General features: G+C 43.4%; 1 protein-coding gene and 1 long non-coding RNA gene across 4 annotated transcripts; one reads left to right on the forward strand and one right to left on the reverse strand.

Annotated features, from left to right (window-relative positions):
• Positions 1–25: 25 nt before the first annotated feature.
• On the reverse strand, positions 26–4572 carry LOC149913115 (uncharacterized). 2 transcript variants are annotated; one of them, XR_016461674.1, is made up of 3 exons: positions 4376–4572; positions 2247–3017; positions 26–166 (listed from the first exon to the last, which is right to left on the reverse strand). It is a non-coding gene; the product is annotated as an uncharacterized LOC149913115 (long non-coding RNA). The 2 variants fall into 2 exon arrangements; XR_016461673.1 differs by having other exon boundaries at positions 2247–2427; positions 2737–4491.
• A 9-nt stretch (positions 4573–4581) lies between these two features.
• On the forward strand, positions 4582–14293 carry HMGCS1 (3-hydroxy-3-methylglutaryl-CoA synthase 1). Of its 2 annotated transcripts, none has more exons than XM_031609108.2 (10): positions 4582–4731; positions 7318–7775; positions 8142–8267; positions 8775–8939; positions 9589–9757; positions 9886–10056; positions 10747–10853; positions 11197–11322; positions 11649–11812; positions 12234–14293. In XM_031609108.2, exons 2-10 carry the CDS (start codon positions 7328–7330, stop codon positions 12324–12326), a joined length of 1569 nt encoding a protein of 522 aa, XP_031464968.2. In that variant the 5' UTR covers positions 4582–4731; positions 7318–7327; the 3' UTR covers positions 12327–14293. The 2 variants fall into 2 exon arrangements, with proteins under 2 accessions (XP_031464968.2, XP_031464966.2); XM_031609106.2 differs by lacking the exon at positions 4582–4731 and adding an exon at positions 6271–6371.
• The last annotated feature ends 1078 nt before the right edge of the window (positions 14294–15371 follow it).

The raw sequence follows: 15371 nt of genomic DNA on the forward strand, positions 1-15371 counted from the left end.
ACTGTTTTGTCAATTTATTTTCTTCCTTGTGCTCTAATGATTCCAAATTTTACCTTCATTCTTCTATCTTGAGTAACAGATTTCCAGGTGGGTTGATGATGATGTCTCAGCTCCTCATATTCTTTCCATCAACACAACCAGTTGTTCTAGTGCATGTGGGCTTTACCTAAGTATAGAGTAAAGTACTGTCTGTACCCTAACTTCCATGACTGTTCTATCAGAGATATTCAGCATGTTCAGAAAAACAACAAACTGGGATATAACTGTAGTTCTGTAGTTTTTAATAATTGAAATTGCTGCAGTACCACAGATATTTTAAGACCCAGAGAGATATGCAACTTAAATGCAATTACAATATTTGCTTTTATCATGTTACTTTAAAAGATAGGCTTTGATAATTTTGTTTATATTTTTCAGTTCTTCAGAATGTTCATTATCTAATATACGGTTCTTCTGGATACTCTAGATCAAACTCAGAGATTACGAGAAGATAGAAGTCATCTCCAAGCTGACAAGTGTATTTTGGTTAGGCTCCTTTGCATTCTTTTGGTAATGGAATTAGGAATAACTTCTAAAATCGTTCAAGTAAAAAGCTTTCCACAACACTGTTATATAAAATATCAAGACAACACTTTAAAGATCCACTCTCTGATAGAGTGGATTTATTCCTGAACCCTGACACGCAAATATGACAAAGAACTGTCCAGCTAGCAAACCTTCAGTTACCAGCTGTCACACTCTTTGTACTTGAGTGTTATTTTTGACCTTTGCTATTTTGTACTTGGCAACAAAATAAAATCAATGTTTTTTTCTCAGTAAAGTCATCTCAATGTTGTGTTTTGCAGAACATGTCATTACAGCACATGACTTTGTCTTCCCCAAAATGCTGGTTTAAGCTATCTTTTCAATGAGTTTAGGTACCAAAAGATGCAGCCAGTTGCTTCTGAATGCACTGAATATTTTAGTGACTTAGAAGTCTAGTTTCCATTGAATTCCATTCAAAATGGGCTTATGATTCATTTAATATTCTTCAAAATTCCACGTTTTAAGAAACATCCTTAGTATCTGGTTGTTTCATTTATTTTAAGTAATTGAACTAACATAATAGGCTTCTCTCTAGGAAGCTTAAGAAAAAAGCTACCACAGGAATGACAGCCTAAGAATTACCAGAAGTAACAGAAGTAAAGAAGTTGTTGGGTCTATTGAGACAAAACCAGAACCCTAAATTTGATACACTGACTTAAAATCAGGAGGAGAATCATCAGAGAACACACATGCTTCCTTCCTTAGGAGGTCCCACTTCTGCTTAAGTGAGAAATAGTAAGAGAGACTTAACTCCAAACTCCTGTCAAAACACACTCTACTGATGAGTGGGAGGAAAAGGAAGAGTTTGTCCTCTCCCTACCAACATCCTTGCATGTTGCTGCTACATGGTTCTTCTGAGTTATTCTAGGTTACTTTGGTAATAGCATCTTTAGTAAATGGACTCCTCCTTTGTTAGGTTTCCCGTTCTGTGCCTACTATGACAAGGTGCAGCATTCATTCTGGCATGTTAGTCCAAACGTACCAAAAGCAGTCTCTATTACAGTTTCTATTGAAAATATCACTGTTTCTTCAGTCATAAAAGGAGAATGACTTGCATTCTCACAAGCGGGGGTGCAAATGGTGGCAATCACATGTCTGGAGAATTAATTGGTAGAAGACTATAATTACCTAAGAGATCTAGAACAAGATCCACCAACAACTTTAATATTCTTACTGCAATCTCTTTGAGAAATCCATATAAAATGATTGTAGTCAATTCCATTGCAAGAGCAGATCCTTTCTTGCAGAGATAATAGCAATGTTTTATAAGAATTACCATACATACACCCAGGATAATCAGATCTGAAGCCTCTTAAAGCTGAAGAAAAAGAATAACACTATTGACAACAATTACAGAAGAAATTGAACTGATTAATTAGAAGTAATAGTAAACTTTAGGCTATTAAATGCTACCAAAAGCTACTAAGTTAGTCATCAAACCGGTCTGTAAGAGGAGATCAACTGAACTTGATGTAAATTTAAATTTGCACTTGGATTCAGAAACATCCTTAGGACACAAATACATTGCTTTTACCAGTATAGATTAAACATGGTCCCTGAATTTAACTTTTTAAAAATTATTTTTAAAAGTAGGACTGTATTACATCTTCAGATTCTGTTTTAAAATTCTGAAAATCTAGCAACTGGCTGTTAAATTTTACCTTTTAGCTTTCTTTCATCATTTGTAGGTTGTAATCTTGAAATGTGCTTTTCTACAGTCACAGTAGGAGAACATGGTTATAATTCTGTTGGCTTCAGGTGGCTGATTTTTTATTTTTGTTGCAAGTACATTCTTTTATATCAATAGCAATGATGTTGTGCATGTCTATGTCATACTATCTTCTATAGCATGGAAAGTAAACACAAAAGATGGTGAAAAGTCATTCATAATCCTGCATCATGGAAAAGAAGGCAGTAATACAGATTATGTCACCAAACTACTTAGTCATTTTGGCACTTTTTCTTGATTAGATATGTAAAGATTTAATAAAATTCAGAAGATTGCTATTTACATCTGCATATGTTGTTGACAACACACAAAAACAATTAAAAAAAAAAAACACTGTTTTTTCCATTTTGCAAGCATATACAACATTTATCAAATAAAAAATGATAATTTAAAAAAAAAAAAACAAGCAACAACAAGCTTACAGGTGAGCACAGTTAAGCTGTCAGGAAGCAGTGGGGAAAGGTGGCCCTTAAAGGGCAGAAAGGCCAGGAGCTGAGTGTGACAAGGAGAGCGGGGCAGTGGCCTGGCTGGCAAAGGCACGCTCTAACCGCACCCAAACAGAAGAGCAGGGCAGAGCCAGTGGCAGCAGGTGTGTCAGCCAGGAGTCCAGATTTCCAGATGAGTGTGCTGTGGTGGGGTGGGTTTAATGGCCAGCTCAGAAGTCCAAGCTGAGGGGTCAGGAGCTGTAGGGGATGCAGCAGCTCTGGAATAAAGGGGAAAGCTGAGTAAGAAGCTTCTCACAGCTCCCCGCCACACACCTCTTATCTTGGCAGTCCCTTAGAAGGGTACGAGCTGTTGGAGCCGGCCTTGCACAGACAGCTAAATTAAGGTGGTGGGGAAGGGTTTGCAAAGCCCCTGGGTGTGCCTGCAGTCCTGACATACAATCCTGCCAATTCAACACTATGTCTTGCTCCATGGCTCCGAAGTACCATGCGAGGAACATTCTGCTGCTGAGGTACATGATAGGCTGGCACTAGCAACTCATTTCAAACAAGGAAACACTGAACTTTCTGACAGGAATTCTGTTTGGTCTATAGGCATGGAAGGTACAGCATTAGGTGGGATGATTGGTGGCCCTGCGTGTGGCAGGGGGGTTGGAGATTCATGATCCTTGAGGTCCCTTCCAACCCTGGCAATTCTGTGATTCTGTACAGCGTGTTTATATGACACAATTACATCATGGCCCATCAAGTTTGTGTTTTGTCATCATGTTCTTTCAGGTTTGCAGATGGTTCTGGATTGTACGCCAACTGACGTAAGTTTGTCAGAAGACTGCAGACTAAGAAGTGCAAACAAAACGCTCAATTTCTCAGTAGTATTTCTCAATTCTTGCACTATGAAGATTTGTGACAAATCTCTGTTTCTACACGATGATTACAGAACAGGAATCACAATTACAAGACCAAATCTGATCAAGGAAACAAGATAGGTGCTAAGGCTCTCCGTGAGATCTTTCCCCGTGCTTTCACACAGTTTCCCCCTGCCCCTGTGATGGCAGAAATGACCGGGCCGCGGCGATGCGATGTGTCAGGAGAGCCAGGCACTGCCTTGTGCTCGCCGCAGCGATCAGCGGCTGCCAAGGGAGCGCGCTCCTTCCGTGTTTTACAACCAGCGCGTCCAGGTTTTAAAATCGGTATGCGCCTTTAATCGAGCCATTTCCCATTTGCAACGCTCCCACTCGCAGAGCCGGCAGGGAGGAGGCCTGCGGAGGCACTCCGGAACTGCGCAGCGAGAGGCAGAAATGAAACCCCCGCGCGGCCCCGCGCACCGCCCGGCTGCGACCGCCGCCTCGGGGCCAGGGGCGGCGCGGCACTCTCCACGCTGCCCCAGTCGGGGTGCGGCGTGCCGGCCCGGGGCCGCCCCCAGACCCAGCTCCGCGGCCTTCCTGTGGCTCCGGCCTCACGGGGCCGGGCCCAGGTGACACGGGTGACACACGCGACAATCGCGACACGACGCGACACGAGCGGGCGAGCCGCTCTCGCCGGGCCTGGCGGGCCTCGCCCCGTTGCCAGGCAACACGCTCCTCGCCTCGCCGGGGACCGGCAGCCGTCCTACTCTCACCCGCGGTCGGCAGCGCGCTCTCATTGGCTGCCCGCGCGCTGCGCTCGGCTCCCATTGAGCGCCCGCTACCTCTGCCGCGTTCTCATTGGCGCGCTGCCCTCTGGCCACGCCGCGTCACTTTCTCACACCATTCCCCCCGCCTTCTCCCGCGGCCGCGGGCCGGCCGGAGGGCGGGACCTGTGCGTCGGCAGCCGTGATTGGTCGGAGGAGCAGCCGCTCAGGTCGTGGGCGGGAGCCCGGGCGGCGGGGCGGTTTAAAGGCGCCGCGTGCCGGCTGCCCGTGTCCGCTCGTCCTCTTGTGCGTGTGTGAGCGAGCGCGCCCAGCGATAGCGGAGCCGAAGCCATCGCCTTGTGCAGGTGAGAACCGCGGCGCTCCCTCAGCAGAGCCGAGTTGGGGTCAGCGTAGCTGGGGCGGGCGCTGTACGCCGGCTGCGGAGCGTCAGGGGCAGAGCCCGGGGCGGGGGGGAGGAGGAGAGGAGAAAAGAGTGCTGCCGGGTGCGGGGTGATGGGGAGCAGGTTTGCGTTTGGGCTTTATAACTTTCAGCCGAGCGTTTCCTGCCTTTTAAAAAGCCGTCAGGAAATGCTAACGCCAAATTATAGGAAAAAAATGCTACTAATAAAGACAACGAAAACCACTAAGTGCAGTGGGAAGATGCGTTTCTGTACCTGGGTACACCAGCAGAAAGTTGCAGCTTTTCGTGCCGCTCGCTCCCTATGTAATCGCGATGGGATGCGAAACAGACCAAAACCAGCCTCGTTACTCCTTGTTCGTCTTAGACTGAGTACGCCTTTTTTCCCCAGAGCGAGCGTACAAAGCCAGGCTTTACACTGCGGTACGTGCTGGTAGCCCTGGCTGCTGCTCTGCCGGGTGTGTTTGGTGAGCTGCTGTAAGGACAGCAGCGTTAGCCTCTGTTTTGTTCTTCTGCAAAGAGCCTTTGGATGAGAGAACTGCAGAAACTATACGGCTTTAAATGCCGCTGCTTGTCTCCGGTGTCTGCGAAGGGCAAGCACAGGGACGGTGTCGTCTTCAGCCCCTCCCAGTGATGTAAACTCTTCTGGTATACTGAACTTCTGAGGAACGTACGCCTGCTTCACAGCCTGTTGTACGGCTGTACCAGTCCCTTACGCGCTGTTATCACTTGTTCTATCGATGTAATTTCAATTAAGATCTCCCTGGGAACCGAGGGCAGGATGGCACTGACACAGAGGTGCTGGGGAGCTCATGCTGGGCGTTGGGATCCATCCCTGTGCCGTGAGGTGGCCGGACCCTGTCACAGCTGCCCGGGCAAGTGGTGATGCCCGGTGCCCACCATGCTCAGAGGCGTCTGGGCAGCGCCCTCAGTGGCGTGCTGCGGCCTGGGGTGAGCCCCGAGCTGTTCAGGCAGCTGGACGCAACGCTCTGAGGAGGTCCCATCCAGACGAAAGGGAGCACGTAAGCACGCAGGCTGCTGCTGGCTCTGGGGACGCGGCTCAGCCCGGCTTCACCCAGGCGGCACAGACCTCGTGTCTGCGGTGTCAGTTTGTTCGCAGCTCCTCGCCGCTGCCTGCGCCGATGTGGGTGCTGCAAGCGGGCAGCGCAGTCAGCAGTCCCTGCGAACCGCAGTCATTCAGCTCTCTGGCTGCGTTCGAGCCCGATAAATCCAACCTTCCGAAGGCTGCGTGCAGCGAGCGGTCGCGGACTGCCACCGAGCATCGCCGGGCTCCGCTCGCGGGGTGGGGTTGCACCGCCCTCGCAGCTCCGGCCGCAGCACGCGGCGCGTATCCGCCCTGCTCCTCCCGAGCAGCGCACGTTCGGCGAGCTCCCGAGACGGCGGCTGGAAGCCGAGGGCGGCCCCGCCCTCGCTCCGGCTCCCAGGTGCCCCGCCGTGCCCGCGCGGCGCGCTCCCGGCCCGTCGGAGTGGAGCGCGCGGCCGGAGCTCCGCGCGTGCGCACATCTCCAGCCGGCAGGAGCCGCGCATGCGCTCGCGCTGGCAGCCGGCCATGGGCTTCCGCAGCGTGTAGGTACCGGGGCCGCGCTGCTCCGCGGGGAGCGCTCGGCTTGGGGGGGAGCGGGGCGCGGCGCGGCGCTGCGGGGCACGGCCCGAACGCGGGAAGAGCGGAGCGGGCGGGCGCGGCTCCCTCCGCCCGGCGGCGGTCCATGCCTGCGGCCGGGTCCCGGTAACCTTGAGGCCGCCGCGCCCGGACGGACGGGCTGCGAACGGCTCCGGGCGGCGCGTCCCCACGGCGCTGGCTGCGGGCGGGAGCGCGCCTTCGGGGCTCGCCCTGCGGCGTAGCGGTGCGCGTCGTGTGCGGTCGTTTCTGGCGGAGGGGCCCCGTTCCGGTACGGGCTGAGCGCGGCGCTGGAAGGAGCGCGGTGAGCTCCCTGGGACGCCGCCGCGCTCATCTGTTGCGTTAACGGGGACGTGGCGGAGCCCGGCGCTGGGGAAAACAAAAGCAAAACCCGGCGGCCTGGCGCGTGAGCGAAACGGGTCGCTCTGCATGAAAATAAAGGCGGTTTGGAACCGTTGTGTTCCGTTCCCAGGCTCACCTCTCCTGCACGTGCTCGTTCTCGGTCAGCAACGCTTAAAAATAATAAATAATAATTAAAAAAACAAAACCCAGCAGCGTAGCTCTTTTGTGTAAAACTGAGAGCTGTGTACAGGAATAGAATAGCGTGTGTGGAGACTGATGTTTCTGAAATGCTTCCGTCGTGTATTTCACTCCATGAAATGACAGTGGCAAAGTATATCAAGCTCTGGTGCTGATATTAAAAAAAACTTATAATGACATTTACAGTATACTCAGACCAAAAATCTCCGAGGTTTGCCTTTGGCAAATGAACTTGCAGAATACCTAAAACTTTACCTTAAAACTTTACCTTTTCTGTAAACCTGCAGAAGGATGAAATTGCTGATGGTGGATGTGGGTAAATGAGCTGTTTGTCTGTTTGTTCTTTGCTTATAGATCTGCCACAATGCCTGGGTCTCTTCCAGTGAACACTGAATCCTGCTGGCCCAAAGATGTGGGTATTGTTGCACTGGAAATCTATTTCCCCTCTCAATATGTTGACCAGACGGAGCTGGAGAAGTATGACGGTGTGGATGCGGGCAAATACACCATTGGGTTAGGCCAGTCAAAGATGGGCTTCTGCTCTGACCGAGAGGATATCAATTCCCTCTGTTTGACTGTGGTTCAGAAGCTTATGGAGAGGAACAGCCTTTCCTATGACTGCATTGGGAGACTGGAAGTTGGAACGGAGACAATAATTGATAAATCAAAGTCGGTGAAGACTGTCCTGATGCAGCTGTTTGAAGAATCTGGTAATACAGATGTAGAAGGAATTGACACAACCAATGCGTGCTATGGAGGCACTGCTGCTCTTTTTAATGCTATTAATTGGATTGAGTCCAGTTCTTGGGATGGTAAGTTCAAGGTATTTTCTTTAGAACTTGCATCATTCTCTACCATTGAGTAGTCTGCCTATAATTACAGCATCCATGCTTAAACATATAGAACCCAGAGGGCAAACTATTGGAGTCTTAAATGTTCTGGATGTTTGCCACTAGTTAATTACATACAAGAGATAACAACATGGATAATCACTAGATAATCATCTTTTCCTCTAAGTTTTCCTTTACTTTTCCTGCCAATAAAGTAAAAGGGAGGAAGGGATTCAAGAGACCCTTAATCCTGGAGTCTTATCCTCTGTAACCAAAGGCTGAAAATCACCGTTGGATGTTAAAATATGGATTCATGGTTAATACTTTGTTATTTCTGTTTTTTTACAGGACGCTATGCACTTGTTATTGCTGGAGACATTGCCGTGTATGCCACTGGAAATGCCAGGCCAACAGGTGGAGCTGGTGCTGTTGCTATGCTAGTTGGTCCAAATGCTCCTCTAATTTTTGAGAGAGGTTAGTCTTGTGAGAAAATAAGTACTTTTCCATCAGATACCAGATTCATTCTAAAGCCTGTCCTGTTTTTTTTCTTCTGGGGTGTTTGAAGGCTGGATTAACCTCCATTAATATCAGAAATTGCGCTTTGTCTCGGTTTTGCTCACTTGGCCAGGTCCCAACATAAGAAGCAGCAAGGATCTATTAAAGGTGCTTCTGTCTGTTTTTTAATTTGGGGATTCTCCAGTTAAAATTGAGAAAGAATGGGCTAGAGCTGAGTAACAGAACACCCTATTTTCAAGAAGAAATGATTTGTTATGTGTTTGTTATGCTCAATTCTACTGTGCTTGAGTAGCAGGCAACTGAAATCTGTTTCTGAAATATTACCTAGAAGGGTCTGAAGTCCTAAGAAAGCCTATTTGTTTAGGGCCAGATATTACTTGCTTTCCATGTTTGTTAAAGTATGTATTCAAACTGACTCAAAGGTTAATCAAGTAACTTTTGGCTTTGTCAAATTCTCTCTGACAGGATTGCGTGGAACCCACATGCAGCACGCTTATGACTTTTATAAACCAGATATGGTCTCTGAATATCCTGTAGTTGATGGCAAACTGTCTATACAGTGCTACCTCAGTGCATTAGATCGCTGCTATAGTGTTTATCGCAACAAAATCCATGCCCAGTGGCAAAAAGGTACGTCAACTTTTAAGATGTTATTGCAAGATGTTATGTCTTTGAGTCTTAGCATTCTGTATGACTAGTATAGTCCCCTGTTTGTGTGTTCTGCAGTGGCTGGAATGCATGCTTTTCATCCTTAAGAAATTGTTATTTCTGTTCTGATATGTTTGAGGAGTAGAGTTGAGCAGAGTAGTCTCTGCAGGTTTTTGTTGTTGTAATACATGCTTAGGAGCATGTTACTTTACTCGACCCTCTTAACATTTCTGATACTAATATATAAATATTAAGTAATTATATTTATTGTTTTTATTCAAGTGTGTTTAGTAGTTGCTTCACCCATACTAAGCAGCATAGGTTTGGGATTAGATAGATGAAGCAGAGTATTTCTTACTTTCAGAATGCTTGATGGAAGTACTGTGGTTTTGTAAAGCTTATAGCTGTTTCTTCTAAAAGGGCAAATGTTAGTTGGTGCATGAGATCGATAAGAATTAGAATTTTAAACAGAAGTTTTGGTAGCATTTTAAATGAACCTGCCAGCAGGAGTTAGACTTTTGCATTTTGTATGTTGACATATTGAGATGATTGGATCATGCCATCCAACTATTTTATTTCAATAGTTGAATACAAAAAATAATTTCTAACATAAGTTTCCTGCCACTTCCAGAGGGGACAGACAGGCGTTTCACCTTGAATGACTTTGGATTCATGATCTTTCATTCTCCCTACTGTAAACTGGTACAGAAGTCTGTGGCAAGGCTATTGCTGAATGACTTTCTCAGTGACCAGAATGCAGAAACAGCAAATGGTGTTTTCAGTGGTCTGGAAGCTTTCAGGTGAGAATGACTGCTTTCTTCTTTATTCGGATGGTATTAACTTGGTAAACATCAGAGATGTTTTTCCTTCCTGTTGTTTGTTTTAATAATGGTTTCTCACCACTTTTTTTTTTTTTTTTTCCAAATAGGGATGTAAAGCTTGAAGATACATATTTTGACAGGGATGTAGAAAAAGCTTTTATGAAAGCTAGTGCAGAGCTCTTCAATCAGAAAACCAAAGCTTCTTTACTTGTGTCCAATCAGAATGGAAACATGTACACGCCTTCAGTCTATGGTTGCCTTGCTTCTCTTCTAGCCCAGTAAGCATAAAATTGGAAAATCAAAGTCATAGCTTTCTGTATGTAAGCATTTTTCTTTTGGAAAACCCTCTGTGAAAGTACACGTAGCAAATGTTTGCCTGTTAGACTGCCTTAATTAGCAAAACTGTGTTACAAAATTATTCTGCAAACACAATTAGTTCAAGTGACAAGTATAGTCAAAATTTCTGTGTCAAAAGCTGATCAAAAGCACTGCTTACTGCTTTTCAAAGCAGGATCTCAAATTTTAACGTGGCATACCTTTCTTCCTACACTGCTACAAACAACCTAGTACCATGTCATGTTTTTTTTGTTGTTGTTTTTAAATATCTAAAATTTAGTTTACGTGCAATATTATTTTCTAAACCAGTAATCTTGAATCCTCTTTTCTTTTGTTACTTTCCATTCCACGGTGTGAATGTTCCTTTCAGGGTATTTGTCACTTGCAAATGAAAATTGGCTGCCTTCTGGATAATTATATGCTGAGCATTTCTTTGCTCTTTTTGCTTAGGCAAATTTGAAAATTATCATGTTGAAATCTTCTTTCATTAATTTATGTAACACCCTCAATTTGGTATTGTAGTAGGTACAGTCTGCTGGCTGCTTTTTTTAAAATAACCAGAAAGCGCAGCGGACTTAAAACTTGCACCTTGGCCTTACTCTCACTTTAACCAACTGTTGTTTGATTTACAGGTACTCTCCAGAGCACCTTGCAGGACAAAGAATTAGTGTGTTCTCATATGGCTCTGGTTTTGCTGCTACGCTGTATTCCATCAGAGTTACACAGGATGCCACTCCTGGTGAGTGAAAGGAGATGTAAATTAACTCCTCTGCATAGCTTACCTCTGACTGCTTTGTTGTATTACCTACCAGCTTAAGTAAAACTGTTGAACAGTGCTTAATGACAGTAATATAAAATATTCCCTAGAGCAGGATCACCTTGAAAGTATCTCCTTAGGCAAATAGATTGCAGTTTCGGATGCTACAAGAGTTTTGCTCAAGTTGGTTGCTCAATATCAAGGAATATTTGTAACTAACTAGAAGTTCAGCTTCTATAATGCAAAATATTTTGAATGGTTGTGCAGTGCTAATGTGCTGTGCTTAGCACTGGTGCTACCCTACATTATAAGTTTTATGTTGTAGGTTCTGCACTGGACAAAATAACTGCCAGCCTTTCTGATCTTAAAGCAAGACTTGACTCAAGAAAATGCATTGCACCTGATGTCTTTGCTGAAAACATGAAGATTAGACAGGAGACACATCACTTGGGTAAGAATGTAAATATAAAACGTTACTAATCCTATAGCAAAGTACTTATTGCAACATTTGCATGGCTATCACTAAATGTTTTGGGTATAGAATGAAGTAGATGTCCAACTTTTTCTACACCTGTATACCTTGTAAAGATATTTTCAGTAGTTTGTATTTATTGGCCTGATGTGACTGCAGTGAAAATGGAGACTTGGTTTTCCTGTTTTTTTGGTTTTTTTTTTTATTACTTGAAACTGCAGCACCTGATGGCCTCTGTTGTATGGAACGCTCAACAGGAACCAGCTGACTGTACATCATTGGCTTTTTTTTTCCTTTGTTCACAGCCAACTATATTCCACAGTGTTCAGTAGAAGATCTCTTTGAGGGAACATGGTATCTTGTGCGTGTGGATGAGAAACACAGAAGAACATATGCACGACGCCCAGTTATGGTTGATGGACCCCTGGAGGCAGGAGTTGAAGTTGTCCACCCAGGCATTGTTCATGAGGTGAACACTGAGCGCTCTTTTAAAGTTTGATATAAATGGTTGAACGGTTTATATGTTTGTCACAGCATGTGTACATATGTTAAAAGAGGAAGGGGTTTTAAAAGTTCTTTCAAATGCTTTGTTAAAATATGTAACATAGAAACCAGAAATGTTTAAAAAAAAAAAAAAAAAAAGAATCAAGCATGGGATTTTAAAAAGCACATTTCATCCTAACATGAATGAATGAAACTACACAAGAATGAAACAAGAAGAAACAGACTCTTTTCACACATTCATTTGCATGAGCCATGACTGATTTGAATGACTTAAGACCAAGCCATCCAGCATAGCATGAATATTTTTCGGAAGTTGGACTAGCCTGAAGTATGAATGTATGTGAACTAGAAACCTGTATTTAATGCTTTTTTTCCCTTCCTCTTAGCACATCCCAAGCCCTGCTAAGAAAGTGCCAAGAATCCCTGCAACAACAGAATCTGAAGGCGTTACTGTTGCCATTTCCAATGGGGAGCATTAAGATACCTCTGTGAGGTGGGAAATGGAAAAAGGTGTGAGGGTAGGATGAAAGAGTGGAAAGATTACAGTAGTACTGGAGTTTCATTATACAGTAGTACTTAATTGGAGCATGAAAAAGCTGTTTAAACTCCTTGAAAGGATTTGTCGTAATACCGTGTGCTGATATTTATAGTATTTTCAGAACACTAAAATCATTAATATACTGGGGATAGAGCAACTTGCTAGGGGCTTTGTGGATTCTTTAATGTGTCTGAATTTTTTAATTGCTGAATAGTAGTTGTAGTCTATTACAAGGTCTTTGTACATAGAAAAGAATGAATCTTCTGCTTGCTTTTCCCATGTCAGTTGACTTGAAACCTACACTGTTAACTTCTACTTGTACTTGCAAAAGTCTGAGCTTTTAATGTTAGGGTTCTCAGTGCCTTGACAGTAACTAGTCAGTCTTCTGAATACTGTACTTCTCTTTCCCCTTATTACCTTCCTTTCTTCTCCCAATCTACCTCTCCTTACACCGTTGCTTTGGAAAAGGCATAGAACCAAATAACATTACTGGAATAAAATTACTTTTCCCCCATCAGAATGAATGGTTCAAGACACAAGGCTGATAGTTTCACCTTAAGAAACTCTGTAACTGACTATGTTAGTTACTTCTTAATTCCACCTATCCATTTTGTGTATTTTATGTCTGCGTTACAAATCATAGAAGACTGCAGGGAAAGAGGAGTTAGAAGGGAGACAGACAGTTGTTCTTCATAAGAAATTTCTTGAACTGACTGATAACGGCACTTTTTCAGGATTATCAGACTGTAACAGAAACATTTAAGGAAGCAGACTTTTAAAATAAAACTCGTAAATATCATTAGAGCTGCTTTAATTAGTAATCTGAAAAAAAAGATCATTTTGGATGACCCAAACTTGGAACTCTGACCTCTTGCTATTGTTTATATAATACATTTCTAAGAGACAATTTCTAACTTTGAATTTGGCATTGTACTTTGAAGTTCTTCTCTCTATTGGGGATGTCGTAGAAGTGGGGTCTTTTCTTTCTTTTTTTTCTGAATGTGCACGCTAGAAGCTATCCGTCTTGCAAGTGGTAGATACATATTACTTATGGGGATTATATTCTGGTAGCTTTTTAAAGCCCAGATTAGAAATAAACTATGACATGAGCCTTGTAAGCTTGTAATATATATTTAATTGAGCTAATGTACAGAATGAAGTTTTGTTGAACTTTATTTCTTTGCTAATTCTACAGAGCTACATATCTCATAAAGTAGCAAAAAATATTCATCTGTTTTAATCACAATCTTTTTTTGTGTAACAAAGTGTTTGTAATATCTGTCACTTACTAGGGTTTGGTAACTTGCTGTATTTGTACAGTCAAGCCTTGATAAAATCGATGTTTATAATTTGATGGATAATAATCTGTTTGTTCTGCTGAAAGTGATGGAGCAGTGATGCATGAAAATAGTGTTTGCAAGTATTTTGGTTTAGTTTGCCCTCATGAAACTTGTCCTGCACCAGAAAATAAAAATGCCATGGAACAAAAGTCCATTGCTGGCAGTGGACAAGCCAAGAATTGAGCTGCTACTGGCACAAAAAGTTAACCACAGGGACCTCACTGTGAGGCAGATCCTTTATTAAAATAAAGTTTGAGATATTTGAAACATGCTGGAGTAGTGCTGACTTGCTGGGTTTTCAGGATGCAATTTTTCTTTAACAGGCAAGAAAGAGGAAACTGGCCTTATGAAAACTTGAAGTTCTGGGTTCACAATCTTTGTGGACCTCCTGGATCATTCTCTTTAATGTTTCCTTACAAAAAAAATGGAAAGAAAGAGTTGCTGAGGTTTGTGGAAAATCATTACTTCAAGGCTTTGTTTCAAGATAACAAGTGTTTTCAGGTGGAATCTGTTCATAGTGGAGAAATTCATTCACAACCTATGAAATAAAATTAATCTCATTACTGTATTTTGAAAGGTAGAATTGTTTTATCTCCTTCTCACAAAAACTGTGAAAGGGGATTGCTTCTTGCTTTTTGCATAGCTGAGTCTGGTTGAACCTTGTTTCCCACAGGTGGTTTTTCAAAGTCATCCTGTTGCTTATTTACATTACTCACTATTTCTAAGATCAACAAAACATCTAATGAGTCCCTGTAATAGATAAGGCATTCTGCTTTTATATTTGAGAGCACTAGATGCAACTCTCTAAACCTTTCATTTGTTTACTCACCTTAACTAAAATCGTTCGGACTCTGCCTTAGCATAGGCCTTTCAGTTGTGCCTGTTCAGAGGAAAGCTACTGCACTTTTCCACTACTGCATTTGGGCTGGTTGATTAAATTACTTGAAAAATGAAGGTAGAATGGGACATTGCAACATCTTGGTGACATCAGAAGAATTGGAATTGTCAGGAATATAAAAATCAGTTTTGTACCAGCCTTCTTGCCCAAGCAGCATGACAGAAGGTTAATACATCCCGTAAATAGATTTTGGTATTGACAACAGTCTATTTACTTACAGATATCTAGTGCTAAAATAAGAATTTCAGAGTTTAAGAGTATGCTTACATCTGTTTCTTTATTGGAGTACAGCTCTATTCCAAGCATTTAGAGACTGTGAGAATCATACAAATAGTGGAAAGTGTCAGAAGATTAATGGTTGGTAATCCAGCCAGTTAGGCATTAAAAACTGCAACCACACATGCAGGGTTAAAGTAGCAAATCTGAATTTGCCTTTGAATTGTAACAAATCAAGAACCGTGGTCAACAGCAGCACTGCTCTTTCTTTAAAATGTAATTAGAGTTGATTTTGGTTTTTTTTTTCAATTTAGCAAGTTTAATTTGCTTAAGATGCTTTTAACAATTTGCAGTCTGTTTTCTGTTTGAACGTAGTTCTCTGCAAAAACTGTCCTGTGTGCAGTGGTGTAGTTGTGTCAAGCTAAGGTAAAACTTGTCAAGAAGTTAACCATTACATAGCTGTACTGAGAGATCTCCGAAGTGTGTTACATGCAATACCATTTGATCTTTATTAAAAGATCACGTCCACTGA

Source organism: Phasianus colchicus, chromosome Z, assembly GCF_987193195.1.
Source record: "Phasianus colchicus chromosome Z, bPhaCol1.hap1.1, whole genome shotgun sequence".
Lineage (NCBI taxonomy): Eukaryota > Metazoa > Chordata > Aves > Galliformes > Phasianidae > Phasianus > Phasianus colchicus.